Source organism: Bombina bombina, chromosome 6 (assembly GCF_027579735.1).
Source record: "Bombina bombina isolate aBomBom1 chromosome 6, aBomBom1.pri, whole genome shotgun sequence".
Taxonomy (NCBI): Eukaryota; Metazoa; Chordata; class Amphibia; order Anura; family Bombinatoridae; genus Bombina; species Bombina bombina.
In genome coordinates this window covers 303511553-303527601 of record NC_069504.1, presented here as the reverse complement: position 1 = coordinate 303527601, position 16049 = coordinate 303511553, and the positions used below count along the sequence as shown (strand labels likewise).

The 16049-nt window shown below is 38.6% G+C and overlaps 1 protein-coding gene across 2 annotated transcripts in view; it reads left to right on the top strand.

Annotated features, from left to right (window-relative positions):
* The window catches only part of C6H12orf29 (chromosome 6 C12orf29 homolog), a 39994-nt gene extending 26426 nt beyond the window's left edge, over positions 1–13568 (top strand). For both annotated transcript variants that reach the window (XM_053716926.1, XM_053716927.1), the window contains exons 5-7: positions 8860–9057; positions 11161–11330; positions 13208–13568. In XM_053716926.1, the coding sequence (XP_053572901.1) occupies positions 8860–9057; positions 11161–11330; positions 13208–13399 (560 nt within the window). In that variant the 3' untranslated portion in view covers positions 13400–13568. The remainder of the gene's footprint in view (positions 1–8859; positions 9058–11160; positions 11331–13207) is intronic.
* Positions 13569–16049: the final 2481 nt, after the last annotated feature.

Below are 16049 nucleotides of genomic sequence, written 5' to 3'. Positions count from 1 at the left end.
ATATATATATATATATATATATATATATAATGTATGAATCTGTTGTTTTTTCTGCTATTGGCAGATGAACAAGATTTCTCCTGTTATGTGTAGTCAGTCCACGGGTCATCCATTACTTATGGGATTATATCTCCTCCCTAACAGGAAGTGCAAGAGGATCACCCAAGCAGAGCTGCTATATAGCTCCTCCCCTCTACGTCATACCCAGTCATTCTCTTGCACCTAACTAATAGATAGGACGTGTGAGAGGACTGTGGTTGTTAAACTTAGTTTTTATTTCTTCAATCAAAAGTTTGTTATTTTAAACAGCACCGGAGTGTGTTGTTTTTTCTCAGGCAGCATTAGAAGAAGAATCTACCTGAGTTTGTGTATGATCTTAGCGGTCGTAACTAAGATCCACTTGCTGTTCTCGGCCATTCTGAAGAGTGAGGTAACTTCAGAACAGGGGACAGCAGGCAGGGTTCACCTGCAAGGAGGTATGTTGCAGTATATTATTTTCTAAGGAATGGAATTGACTGAGAAAATACTGCTAATACCAATGTAATGTAAGTGCAGCCTTAAATGCAGTAGTAGCGACTGGTATCAGGCTGATATGTATGTATGTTTACACTGAGGTATTTCTGGGGAATGGAACTTCACTAAGAAAATACTGTATACATTTAAGTAATATTTGAGCCTCCACTGCAGTGAAAGCGACTAGCAGCAGGCTTATTAATAACATTTCATAATTTTATTTTTAAAACGTTTACTGGCATGTTAATCGTTTTTTTCTGAGGTACTTGGTGATAAAACTTTATGGGCATGATTTTTACCACATGGCTGTCGTTTGTTTCTGAATAAAATCAGTTTACTGAGCTTCCCCACTGTTGTATTATGAGTGGGAGGGGCCTATTTTAGCGCTTTATTGCGCAGTAAAAATTCAGTCACAGTCTTCCTATTTCTTCCTCCATGATCCAGGACGTCTCTACAGAGCCCAGGGGTCTCCAAAACTAGTTTTGAGGGAGGTAATCACTCACAGCAGACCTGTGAGAGTGTGTTTTGACTGTGATAAAAACGTTTATATTAAATTGTTATCCGTTTTTGGGTACTAAGGGGTTAATCATCCATTTGCTGGTGGGTGCAATCCTTTGCTAACTTAATGCATTTACTGTGAAAATTTGGTTGCTATAACTAATTTGGTTCATTGTTATTTCAACTGTGACAGTTTTTTGTGCTTCTTAAAGGCACAGTAACGTTTTTTATATTGCTTGTAAATTTATTTGAAAAGTATTTTCCAAGCTTGCTAGTCTCATTGCTAGTTTGTTTAAACATGTCTGACACAGATGAATCTCTTTGTTCAATATGTTTAAAGGCCAATGTGGAGCCCAATAGAAATTTGTGTACTAATTGCTAGAGCTGCGCATCTTCACTTGTCTCACGATTCGATTACGATTATCATCGTAACGATTCGATACGATTCGATTCTACGATGCATTGCGATGCATCACGATTACTGCCTATGATTTTCATGATCTTGTTCTATTCCATATTTTATATATATATATATATATATATATATATATATATATATATATATATATATATATATATATATATATATATATACACATACACACACACTTATATATATATATATACATACACACACTGTGTATGTATATATATATATATATATATATATATTGTGTGTGTGTGTGTATATATAATAATCTTTTAAACAACTGTGTAAGATGGAAGAGCACTTATAAACATAATGCTACAATATGCACAGATATGTATCTGTAGATTTATTTTACAAAGGAAAATATAACCAGCAGCAGTGTACTCACTCAAACATTCTCACAGAGTACATGCAGACATCTGAAACCTGACCCAGAGAGCATTACCAATAGACCTCCTCTCACATGTTCCGGTCAGGAATTTTTATGACACCTATCCTAAAGAGCCGACAGCAGCCTCATGTAAACAGTGAATCTTTTCTTGTATTATAGATTCACTGTTTACTGTTGCGGTCTCTGCTGCATGTTTCCTCTCAGTCAGATCCCTAGCCCAAACGAGCATTTGAGGGTTGCTATTAGATACAGCAAGTCAAAAGTTTTACAGCAACCCTCAAATGCTCGTTTGGGCTAGGGATCTGACTGAGAGGAAACATGCAGCAGAGACCGCAACAGTAAAAAGTGAATCTATAATACAAGAAAAGATTCACTGTTTACATGAGGCTGCTGTCGGCTCTTTAGGATAGGTGTCATAAAAATTCCTGACCGGAACATGTGAGAGGAGGTCTATTGGTAATGCTCTCTGGGTAAGATATCTGCGCAGTGTGCACAGGAAGTCCTGATGTGGTGTAGCTGGGGGCTGTAACCAGATTAATCCTGACACAAATGCTGTCGGCTCGTCTGCTATGTGAGAGAGGCGGGGTCACGTGACATTGCGCGATGATGTCACCCCTGAATCGATTCTGATCTGCACTGCATCGATGCAGCATCGTTAACAGGCTGCATCGCGGTGCATCGCAGAATCGATTATTTTAGGCACCCCTACTAATTGCATTGATGCTACTTTAAATAAAAGCCAATCTGTACATGTAAAGAAAATTTCACCAGACAACAAGGGGGAAGTTATGCCGACTAACTCTCCTCACGTGTCAGTACCTTCGCCTCCCGCTCAGGAGGTGCGTGATATTGTGGCGCCAAGTACATCAGGGCGGCCCATACAAATCACTTTGCAAGACATGGCTAATGTTATGACAGAAGTACTATCTAAATTGCCAGAATTTAGGGGTAAACGCGATCACTCTGGGGTAAGAACAGAGTGTGCTGATAATAATAGAGCCATGTCTGATACTGCGTCACAATTTGCAGAACATGAGGACGGAGAGCTTCATTCTGTGGGTGACGGATCTGATCCAAGTAAACTGGACTCAGACATTTCAAATTTTAAATTTAAGCTTGAGAACCTCCGTGTATTACTAGGGGAGGTATTAGCGGCTCTGAATGATTGTAACACGGTTGCAATTCCAGAGAAATTATGTAGGCTGGATAGATACTATGCGGTACCGGCGTGTACTGACGTTTTTCCTATACCTAAGAGGCTTACAGAGATTATTAGCAAGGAGTGGGATAGGCCCGGTGTGCCCTTTCCCCCCCCCCCCCCCTCCTATATTTAGAAAAATGTTTCCAATAGACGCCACCACACGGGACTTATGGCAGACGGTCCCTAAGGTGGAGGGAGCAGTTTCTACTCTGGCTAAGCGCACCACTATCCCGGTGGAGGATAGCTGTGCTTTTTCAGATCCAATGGATAAAAAGTTAGAGGGTTACCTTAAGAAAATGTTTGTTCAACAAGGTTTTATATTACAACCCCTTGCATGCATTGCGCCTGCCACGGCTGCGGCGGCATTCTGGTTTGAGTCTCTGGAAGAGACCCTTAGCTCAGCTCCATTGGATGAGATTATAGACAAGCTTAAAGTCCTTAAGCTAGCTAATTCATTTATTTCTGATGCCGTAGTACACTTAACTAAGCTTACGGCTAAGAACTCCGGATTCGCCATTCAAGCGCGTAGAGCGCTGTGGCTTAAATCCTGGTCAGCCGATGTGACTTCTAAATCTAAATTGCTTAACATACCTTTCAAAGGGCAGACATTATTCGGGCCCGGTTTGAAAGAAATTATCGCTGACATTACTGGAGGTAAGGGCCATGCCCTGCCTCAAGACAGGGCCAAACCAAGGGCTAAACAGTCTAATTTTCGTGCCTTTCGTAACTTCAAGGCAGGAGCAGCATCAACTTCCTCCGCTCCAAGACAGGAAGGAACTGTTGCTCGCTACAGACAGGGCTGGAAACCTAACCAGTCCTGGAACAAGGGCAAGCAGGCCAGAAAGCCTGCTGCTGCCCCTAAGACAGCATGAAGTGAGGGCCCCCGATCCGGAAACGGATCTAGTGGGGGGCAGACTTTCTCTCTTCGCCCAGGCTTGGGCAAGAGATGTCCAGGATCCCTGGGCGTTAGAGATCATATCTCAGGGATATCTTCTGGACTTCAAAGCTTCTCCTCCAAAAGGGAGATTTCATCTTTCAAGGTTGTCAGCAAACCAGATAAAGAAAGAGGCGTTTCTACGCTGTGTACAAGACCTTTTACTAATGGGAGTGATCCACCCAGTTCCGCGGTCGGAACACGGACAAGGGTTTTACTCAAATCTGTTTGTGGTTCCCAAAAAAGAGGGAACCTTCAGACCAATCTTGGACTTAAAGATCCTAAACAAATTCCTAAGAGTTCCATCGTTCAAAATGGAAACTATTCGGACCATCTTACCTATGATCCAAAAGGGTCAGTACATGACCACAGTGGATTTAAAGGATGCCTACCTTCACATACCAATTCACAAGGATCATTACCGGTATCTAAGGTTTGCCTTCCTAAACAGGCATTACCAGTTTGTAGCTCTTCCCTTCGGGTTAGCTACAGCTCCAAGAATCTTTACAAAGGTTCTGGGCTCTCTTCTGGCGGTACTAAGACCGCGAGGAATAGCGTTAGCTCCGTACCTAGACGACATTCTGATACAAGCGTCAAATTTCCAAACTGCCAAGTCTCATACAGAGTTAGTTCTGGCATTTCTAAGGTTGCATGGGTGGAAGGTGAACGTAGAAAAGAGTTCTCTATTGCCACTCACAAGAGTTCCCTTCTTGGGGACTCTTATAGATTCTGTAGAAATGAAAATTTACCTGACAGAGGACAGGTTATCAAAACTTCTAAATGCTTGCCGTGTCCTTCGTTCCATTCAACACCCGTCAGTGGCTCAATGCATGGAGGTAATCGGCTTAATGGTAGAGGCAATGGACATAGTACCTTTTGCACGCCTGCATCTCAGACCGCTGCAATTGTGCATGCTAAGTCAGTGGAATGGGGATTACTCAGATTTGTCCCCTATGCTAAATCTGGATCAAGAGACCAGAGATTCTCTTCTATGGTGGCTTTCTCGGCCACATCTTTCCAGGGGGATGCCCTTCAGCAGGCCAGATTGGACGAATGTAACAACAGACGCCAGCCTGCTAGGTTGGGGCGCTGTCTGGAATTCCCTGAAGGCTCAGGGATCATGGACTCAGGAGGAGAGACTCCTTCCAATAAACATTCTGGAATGAAGAGCAGTTTTCAATGCCCTTCTGGCTTGGCCTCAGTTAGCAACTCTGAGGTTCATCAGGTTTCAGTCGGACAACATCACGACTGTGGCTTACATCAACCATCAGGGAGGGACAAGGAGTTCCCTAGCGATGATGGAAGTCTCAAAGATAATTCGCTGGGCAGAGTCTCACTCTTGCCACCTGTCAGCGATCCACATCCCAGGCGTGGAGAACTGGGAGGCGGATTTCCTAAGTCGCCAGACTTTTCATCCGGGGGAGTGGGAACTTCATCCGGAGGTGTTTGCCTAACTGCTTCAGCATTGGGGCAAACCAGATCTGGATCTCATGGCGTCTCGCCAGAACGCCAAGCTTCCTTGTTACGGATCCAGGTCCAGGGACCCGGGAGCGGTACTGATAGATGCTCTGACAGCACCTTGGGTTTTCAACATGGCTTATGTGTTTCCACCCTTCCCGATACTTCCTCGATTGATTGCCAGGATCAAACAGGAGAGAGCATTGATAATTCTAATAGCGCCTGCGTGGCCACGCAGGACCTGGTATGCAGATCTAGTGGACATGTCGTCCTGTCCACCTTGGTCTCTGCCTCTGAGACAGGACCTTCTGATTCAGGGTCCTTTCAAACATCCAAATCTAATTTCTCTGAGGCTGACTGCATGGAGATTGAACGCTTTATTCTATCAAAGCGGGGATTCTCGGAGTCAGTTATTGATACCTTAATACAGGCTAGGAAACCTGTTACCAGGAAAATTTATCATAAAATATGGCGTAAATACTTACATTGGTGCGAATCCAAGAGTTACTCATGGAGTAAGGTTAGGATTCCTAGGATATTGTCTTTTCTACAAGAAGGTTTAGAAAAGGGTTTATCTGCTAGTTCGTTAAAGGGACAGATCTCAGCTCTGTCTATCCTTTTACACAAACGTCTGTCAGAAGTTCCAGACGTTCAGGCTTTTTGTCAGGCTTTGGCTAGGATTAATCCTGTGTTTAAGACTGTTGCTCCGCCGTGGAGCTTAAACTTAGTTCTTAACGTTCTGCAAGGTGTTCCGTTTGAACCCCTTCATTTCATTGATATCAAGCTGTTATCTTCGAAAGTTCTGTTTTTAATGGCTATTTCCTCGGCTCGAAGAGTCTCTGAGTTATCGGCCTTACATTGTGATTCTCCTTATCTGATTTTTCATTCAGACAAGGTAGTTCTGCGTACTAAACCAGGGTTCTTACCTAAGGTAGTCACTAACAGGAATATCAATCAAGAGATTGTTGTTCCATCATTGTGCCCTAACCCTTCTTCAAAGAAGGAACGACTTCTGCACAATCTAGACGTCGTCCGTGCCCTGAAATTTTATTTGCAGGCAACTAAGGATTTTCGTCAAACTTCTTCCCTGTTTGTCGTTTATTCTGGACAAAGGAGAGGTCAAAAAGCTTCGGCTACCTCTCTCTCTTTTTGGCTTCGTAGCATAATACGTTTAGCAAATGAGACTGCTGGACAGCAGCCTCCTGAAAGGATTACAGCTCATTCTACTAGAGCTGTGGCTTCCACTTGGGCCTTTAAGAATGAGGCCTCTGTGGAACAGATTTGCAAGGCTGCAACTTGGTCTTCACTTCATACTTTTTCAAAATTTTACAAATTTGACACTTGCTTCTTCGGAGGCTGTTTTTGGGAGAAAGGTTCTACAGGCAGTGGTTCCTTCCGTGTAAAGATCCTGCCTTTCCCTCTCGTCATCCGTGTACTTTTAGCTTTGGTATTGGTATCCCTTAAGTAATGGATGACCCGTGGACTGACTACACTTAACAGGAGAAAACATAATTTATGCTTACCTGATAAATTCCTTTCTCCTGTAGTGTAGTCAGTCCACGGCCCGCCCTGTTGTTTACGGCAGGTCTAAAAAATTTTTAACTTAAACTCCAGTCACCACTGCACCCTATAGTTTCTCTTTTCTCGTTTGGTTTCGGTCGAATGACTGGGTATGACGTAGAGGGGAGGAGCTATATAGCAGCTCTGCTTGGGTGATCCTCTTGCACTTCCTGTTAGGGAGGAGATATAATCCCATAAGTAATGGATGACCCGTGGACTGACTACACTACAGGAGAAAGGAATTTATCAGGTAAGCATAAATTATGTTTTTTATGTGTCTAATAATGTGATGCATTGCATATTTCCTCAATACAATCATATATAAGCATTATTTGCAGTCCAACAATATGACCTTTATATTGGTATGTTTATTAATGTTTTCACTTTCAATATTTTTTTCTGGTTAATATGAACACTTAAACTTAATCTCAATATGTTTTTGTAATATAAACACAAATGATAAAGAATTTCTGTAAATAATCCCACTCTCTCTCAAATCATAGGCTAACATAAGGATTAGACCTGAATACTATACACACATAGATATATATTGTTTGTAAATGTAAAGCACTTGTAGGAAAATGTAAAGTGAGCAAAATGATAATGAGAAATCCGATTAATCCATTTCACCTATCCCTATATGAGAGGGTATAAATTAAATGTGCATACCTAGCTATCTATGACGCTTGAGAAAGCCCTACATGAATTACAAGGGTGAAACACACGTGGCCCTAAACAGTCACGTCCCCGTTCTTGTTTAAAGATGGCATGCAACTTATAGAGGAGATTCGGAGGAGCCATTAAGCTTTTAACTTTCTGATCGGGATATCCAGAGAGGACATGAGCGGTTAAGCAGTAGCACTTCAACACAAATTTCCCAGCAGCTGGTGAATCCGGTTTACATCTATAAGTGGAGGATTTGCCTGTCATGGTGATTTGTATCAGCCCGGTGAGTGGATGAACGGAGGGGTAGCTCTAGGAGGACCCGGGATTAAGGGTCCAGTGAGCTAAAGGAGTAATATCCCCTATTGCTGATTAACTATACCTTCCTTGCTGACTTTTTTGTCTGCTTGCATACTAACCAGGACGGACCTGCTTTAAACTACCGTTGTGCAAATGCTACACGCATATCAATGACTGCAATACTTATGTCTCATATCGGTGCAAGCATCTCTATGGATACCCTACCATACACTGCTTAATTACGTTTGCCCTCTTCCAACAGGATTGCTCATGATAGCAATATTTTTGATATACATATATACACTTTTGGTGTGTTCTTACAATATTGGTGTTTTCTTTTAAATATATTTGTTTAATAAAAACACTTTCTGCTTGAACTCTTGGATCTCCTATGAATTTTTGTATGCTGGTTAAAATTTGAATGTTTGCCCCTATATGAGCTAGTGCTGGTTTGGTTCACCTAGGTGCTAATGTGTGTGTGTGTATAAATATATATATTGTTGCAATACACTGTATTATTTATTTTGCCCCCTTTAACTGTAATGGATGTCTGAAAAGTACGTTTTCCAGTGTTGAGAACTGATAATGATACGTTTTGCTTTGACTTGCTGCTTCTAGACATTTTCCAAACTTTTTTTGATGGTAATCCTTCATGTTCAACTTAAAATACTATTTTAAATGTTTTATTTTCCTGAAGTTGAGTCTGTTCTGAGGTCTAGTCTTTTGCATCAACAATATATATATACATATTTGAGAAGCCAAGCACATGTTGTTGTTTTTTTAACTTTATTATATATATTATAGTGTTTAAAATGTATGTATAGAAACGGCTCCTTTTTAGGCATTATACAAATTCTAAGCATTTGTCTGTTTATGTGTGGGAAGAATTTACTTCTAACTCTTTTATACAGGATGGGTGCCAGTAGAACATGGAAATAAACAATATTGCTGGCATTCCAGTGTAGTCAGTTATGATGCCGGCGTAGCCCTAGTTCTGAGACCCCATGCAGAAAACTCTGGATCTCTGGAAATCTGTCTTGTGTACCTGTCAGAACTGCTTGAGCAAACACTGGAACTCGTAGGTACCAATATTAATGGAAATCCATATGGTAAGTTGCCATCATTGTAAACAGTGTTATAAATGACTCAAATAAATTGTTTGCCTAGTAGACCTAATCTTTATTGTAACAGTATCTGTAGCCTGACAAGATAAACCTTGTTAAAAGGAAAATCTGAAGTTGAAAGCTATTAGTCAATGTAAATTCATATGTGAAGACCTCATGTCATAACCACCCTTTCATCGTTACAAAAATGTCATGCTAATCAATATTTTTCTTTTCAGCTTTCCTGAAGAGTTTGAATGAAAAAGTGGGTATTGTCAGCATGTCCCACAAAACAAACAAAAAGTCTATGCCAAAAATATTACAATTCCTTTTTAAAAAACAAACAAGACTATATTTCTCACATGCTGACTTAAAGCTGCTCACAGGGGCCCATCTCAGTGTCATACAAGCCTCTAATTGGAGCGTGGCACTTGGACCCTTGTTACATTTATGCAGGCTCATGCACTTAAAGGGATAGAAAGTAAAAAAAGAATTTAAAAACAGAAGCATTTTTGCAATATTCTTTCAATAGCAAAAATTATTCTAGTAAAAGTTACTATTATTATTATTAAAATGGCATATGTACATATCCTGTGAGAGCCTGTACACCAGCATTCATACATCACACCTTTTCAATGTCAGCACGCTTGTATGACACAAATTATGTCGTGAGAAGCAATTAATCTCTGAACAGGGTGTCTGCATATGCCGCAGAAAAGCAGTAATAACTTTTACTAGAAGCATTTTTGCTAATGGAAGTATATTGCAAAAATAGTTCTATTCCAAATTGAAATGCACCCATGCACATTTGATTTTAAGCTTTCTATCCCTTTACATTTCTAGCAGGGAGTAAAGCTATGGAGAATCAAGGTAGAGTCATCATACTTTTCTTGTTACAAAGCTGTACATTATTCTCTGAATCATAGGGGAAATGTCCTAAATTGCTGTGTTTTCTAGCCATTCATGGAGAAAGTAGTGCACTTAATCTTAGTAGTAGGGGGTATAGTTGTGGAGGATTAGAGTCCAGTTATCATTTAAAAAAAAAAATTCTGCCGGTTCTTAAAAATGTGTACACTTTTTAGCTAGCTCCTCAAAATTCATGCTATTCTAACGTCTCCTGCAATTTGCAGGAGAGATTTGTCTGCTGAAAGGTCTGCAGGATAGATTTAAAAATCATGTGGTAGTATGCAAGGCCTACGTATGGAACACAGTAAAATGAACTCCCCAGAAAAATTGTATATGTGTGTGTGTGTGTGTGTGTATATATATATATGTGTGTATATATATATATATGTGTGTATATATATATATATATATATATATATATATATATATATATATATATATATATATATATATATATATATATATATATATATATATATATATAGTGTATGTGTATAAACTAATGTGGGTGCGTTTATGTATGTGTGGTTGTGTGCACATATTAAAGCATTTAGCAGACATAGGCTCGATTTATCAAGCTACGGCGGACAGGGGTGTACATATGTGCCCCTGTACGCCACAGCTCGCCTCTGGCAATGCAACCTCCTGCCCATGCACAGCCAATCAGGCGCGGGCAGGAGGTGTCAATCTCTCCGGTTGGACGAGAACGGGAAGATTGAAATTCTCCACCTAAGAGGTGGAGAAGAGTGTAGGAAGCAGCAGTCTGATCGCTGCTTGATAAATACGGACTGCAGGTTCTGCTGTGAGAACCTGCAGTCGTAGATGGGCGAAGGGCTTGATAAATCGAGCCCTATAGTGGTGGAGTATCACAGTAGGGGTTTGTTTAGGAGGAGCCTAGATGGCCCACTATCTCAGAATCGGCTGCCACTAATTGTTACAGTGATTTCCATTTAAAGCATTCACCAAGCAGTTATCTTCTCATAGAAAAGAAACCTTTATGTAAAAAAAAAAAAAAAAAGTTCATATGTCTCTTGGTTACTTAGTTTATTAACAAAAAAGCATAATAAAACAAACAAACAAAAGATCTGGAAATTATTTAATGTTGTGAAGGGAAGAGACCCAAGAAGAAATTGTAGTCTTCATTAACATGCTGTATAAATGTTCCTGTACTCACTCTCATTTTGTATTCTTATTTATTTGTAGGAATAGGCAGCAAGAAGAATCCTATACATTTTCTTGTTCCTCATGGAGCTTTTGAAGTTAAAGAGCTACCATCGCTAAATCACAATAGTCTAGTCAGCTGGTTTAACTGTTGCCAAGAAGGGCAGGTTGAAGGAATTGTGTGGCACTGCAGAGATGGATCTTTAATTAAGGTAAATTGATTTAAACGTGAGTCTTTGAGTGTGACCATGTTTTATAGTAAAGTCCAGCACAATATGCCAAAGTCATGGTGCGAATTTGCTAGAGGCTCTGCACATAAATCTCAAACAAAACGGTTTGCCAGCCAAAAAGCAACAGAACCCATCATAATCTTTGATAAATCTCATATTTTATACATGATTCAAAAATCTAATGAACTTGGGACAGCGTTTTTGGGCTAGTTGCCCTTAAAGGGACACTGTACCCAAATTTTTTCTTTCGTGATTCAGATAGAGCATGACATTTTAAGCAACTTTCTAATTTACTCCTGTTATCAAATTTTCTTCATTCTCTTGGTATCTTTATTTGAAATGCAAGAAAGTAAGTTTAGATGCCGGCCCATTTTTGATGATCAACCTGGGTTGTTCTTGCTGATTGGTGGATAAACTCATCCACCAATAATAAAGTGCTGTCCAGAGTTCTAAATAAAAAAAAAAGCTTAATGTCGTCTTTTAAAATAAAGATAGCAAGAGAACGAAGAAAAATTGATAATAGGAATAAATTAGAAAGTGGCTTAAAATTGCATGCTCTATCTGAATCACAAAAGAAAAAAATTGTGTTCATTGTCCCTTTAAACATGGCAGCATATAATAAACAATGAACACACCCAATAATTCCTCCCCTCCAAACTTTAACTATTGCTTTATTAGCAAAAAAAGTACATTCCACAATTGCAACATCTAGTGTTTATTCCTATACATACATTTATATGCTTCATAATACAATCCCAATCCCTGCTTCATACTCATCATATAGAAATCAGACTGCAGATAACTATAAATAAGGATATCCTAGTGAATATAAAAACCCTCATTCAACCCTACAGGTATTAGTGATTTTAATTTCAAAATCTCAAAGGTTTCCCTTTGTTTTAGATGGCTCTCGAACTCCCCCTCTCCTTAAAGGCATAGTAAACCCCAACATTTTCTTTTATGATTCAGATAGAACATACCATTTTAAACAACTTTCCAATTTAATTCTATTATCACATTTTCTTCATTATCTTATCCATTGCTGAAGGGACAGCATTGCACTACTGACAGGAAGCTGAAAATGTCTATTTAGCCAATCACGAGACAAATGTGAGCAGGCACCAATTAGCAGCAGCTCCCACTAGTGTATGATATGTGCGTATTCATTTTTTAACAAGAGATACTAAGAGAATGAAGCACATTTGAAAATAGAAATGAATTTAAAAGTGTGTTAAAATGACATGCTCTATCTGAATCATGCAAGCTTAATCTTGACTTTCTTATCCCTTTAATACCTTTTTAATCTGCTTTTGTAATTTAAAATCTAAGTTGCCTATGTCCTGCTTCTAAAAAATGTTGTGCAACAGTTGATTTTTCTATTAACTGCAAAGCTAGTGCAGTTGGGCCATAGAGACCGCTAACTGGCCTTACATGCATTAAGGAAAAACAAATCTTATTTTTTTTTCTTTCATGATTCAGATAGCGCATGCAACTTTCTAATTTACTCCTATTATCATTTAGCCACCAATCAGCAAGCATTACCCAGGTGCTGAACCAAAAATGGTCCGGCTCCTAAGCTTACATTCCTGCTTTTAAAATAAAGCAACCAAGAGAGTAAGGGAAAATTGATATAAGGAGTAAATTAGAAAGTTGCTTAAAATTGCATGCTCTATCTGAATCTTGAAAGAAAAAAATGTGGGTTTCATATCACTTTAATATTTGCTGCTAATGTAATTTATAAATGTAAGATTTTATTTTTATAGCACTTGTAAAACCAAGGTATTCTTTGTCAATGCCTATATAATTGCTTTGAGTGCAGAGAAACTATGTTCTAACTTTTTTCTTTCTTTCCCTTCAAGCTCCATAGACATCATCTTGGTATAAAGTGGCCCATACCAGATACTTACTTGAATTCTCAGCCAGTTACAGTCAATGTGAACTTGTGTAAATATGAGTGTGAATTTCCACCAAGTTTATTATTAAGTCATATTTCAAAGAAGGACACGCAGCGGTTTGACAAACTCAGAGACCTTTCCCTTGAAGATGTGTAATGGAGGATAGCGGACTCCCTTGCACAGTGCATTCCATAGCATTATTTGCACTTGTAAATTGCATCAAAACAAAGCAATTTAAACTGAATAAATTGTTCTGATTATTCTTAGAGCTGAATGTATCTCTATTATCCTGACAGTATTATTAAATTTTAATTTAAATATTTAATTGGAGTGGACATTACTTATGTATGAATGTTTACAGAGTTAAGTCAAAAGAGTTTGACCAAAAAGTATGCACATATATAGCACTTTTGTCTCCCCTTCTGTTGAATACATCATCGTGCAAGGGGTAGAAAACCTAGTCTATAATTAAAATATAACGTTTATCACTTAAATTAAAATAATGTGTGAAGTTAAAAACACAATTGAGATTCTAAGATGCGTTAAGATATTGTTTTTGCATCGTTGGTGATCAAATAATACCTATAGTGTATTACAAAGTAGTATATTTGAAGGTGTATGTATATATTTATACTATGAGTGGAGTGACTGTCCACACTGGGCCAATCTAGTTCCTGTGTTGTGTCAGTGAAATACGCCTGACCCAATAAAGGGTTAATAACTGAATTAACGAATACGACTTGTTGCTTTCAAAGTGGTTTCCTATAAATTTGGTTTAAAAAGAGGTAGGTTTAATGCAGGCATTTGTTTAATAAAGTTTCTTATAAGCAGCAAGATTTGTTCATCCCTGCATATATACACTAAATTTACCTCCGTTTAAGGACTAGATTAGAAGTGACGGGTAATAGTTGCACGCAAGCGATAAGGGGTTTATCGTGGATCTTTGAGCGCATATTGCAAGTGGAAAGTAAACGCGTTTGCTTGAGGGCAATTGAATTTAACGCAAGTCAGCATAGCACGACTTCAGAGCTCTTGTTAACTGTTACGCGAGATGAAAACGTTGCACAAAACACATCAAAAATATATTTAAAATTACAATAACATAACACTGTCTGATAAAAATTTATTTAAAAAAATATTGCTTTACAAAGTTATAAAGGCTCAAAAATATTAGGTCTCAGGTGTTAGACAAAGAAAGACATACAAGAAAGACATACATACACATTTATATTTATATATATATATATATATATATATATATATATATATATATATATATATATATATATATATATATATATATATATATATATATATATATAGATTGAACAGTGTGTTTGAGCTTTGTATGATTAAGGGTCTTGTACCCGAAACGTGACTGTTTTATTCCAGTATGTGGAAATAAAGACTTTTTATATTGCAAGGTGCTGCCTCTCTGTGGATTTGTGAATATTTAAGGGATTACAGCACCCTTTTTTGGCCTGCACCTGACAGTGGAGCTGAACTACAAAGTGTATAATATATATATATATATATATATATATATATATATATATATATATAATCCATTATAGAAGAGGACTGCACTCACTGGATTGGTATATAAAATAATTTTTTTTATTAAGGTGACGTTTCGGGGTACGCAGACCCCCCTTCCTCAGACCAGGCAACAGTGCAAATGAACAGTGTGCAATATAAAGCAACATAGCCCCTCCCATCAAACAATTGGTGAAATTGCGCCAAAACCTATGTAACCATGACAACAGGTGAATCACCTAATTAACAATAGTCCTACCTTTACTAATGTGATAGTTAAAAACAGTATAATTGTGCAAACCATATAAGTGTATCTTAAAACTATTCTCAAACAATAAATGACATGACATATGAGTAGCACCTAAAACACTCAAGGTGCACCCAAAGAAATAAAATGTCCCCCTACAATGTGATGTGTGACATACTGAAATAGCTACCACAAAGAAACAACTTAACATCCATAAAGGCAGTCTATAGGAAACAGCGCTCAATAAAAGATAGTTGCAGGACCTAGGCAGTATATCAACATTTAAACATTAGTGAATCAGTATCTCTCAGTAAAACATACTTCTCAGTAAACAAAGGACAAGTAGAGAAAAAAGGCTCATAGCCAGAAAAACACGTATGTCAAGATTTAGGCAAGCATGTAGATGTGTGTGTCAACTGTTGAACATCAGTAGGTATATCGTATAGCATCCATATCTTAGAGAGAAAGAGGGTGTCATCACACCATCACCGACTACTGAGCCTAAGGGGTAATATAGATAATTTCAAAGCAGTGTGATTGCAATACATACAAAGAGTCAGCAACGTAAGATCGCTATTTATATCTCAAAGGGGAAAAAATATATATCTCTACCAGCCAGCAATGTCTCTAGTTCAGGTAACTTACTTGGCATGAGATGTGATAGATACTGTCAAAGTGATTGCAGCGTGTTGCAGAGAGGGAGCTGGAGACAAGAATGTATCAAGCAGTCAGAAAACATAGATGACAACTAACCGATGTTAGCCGCAACTGCTGGGGCAAGCCAAAAAATGATTGTACATACCTACACTTGTAGGAAAGGGGCGAATTGTCTAAACATCTGAGTATATATCACAAAAACAACAGCATAACATGGGTCTATATTGCTTGTATACTTCTATCATATCCCAAAAAGGCTAAGAGAAGCCGTCTGACTTGCAGATAGTTATATGGATCTGAGAGCCCTAGTCTGCCCAAAAATGTGCTAATGCATGTTATGAGTACCATATCTATCCAGAGAGCCAT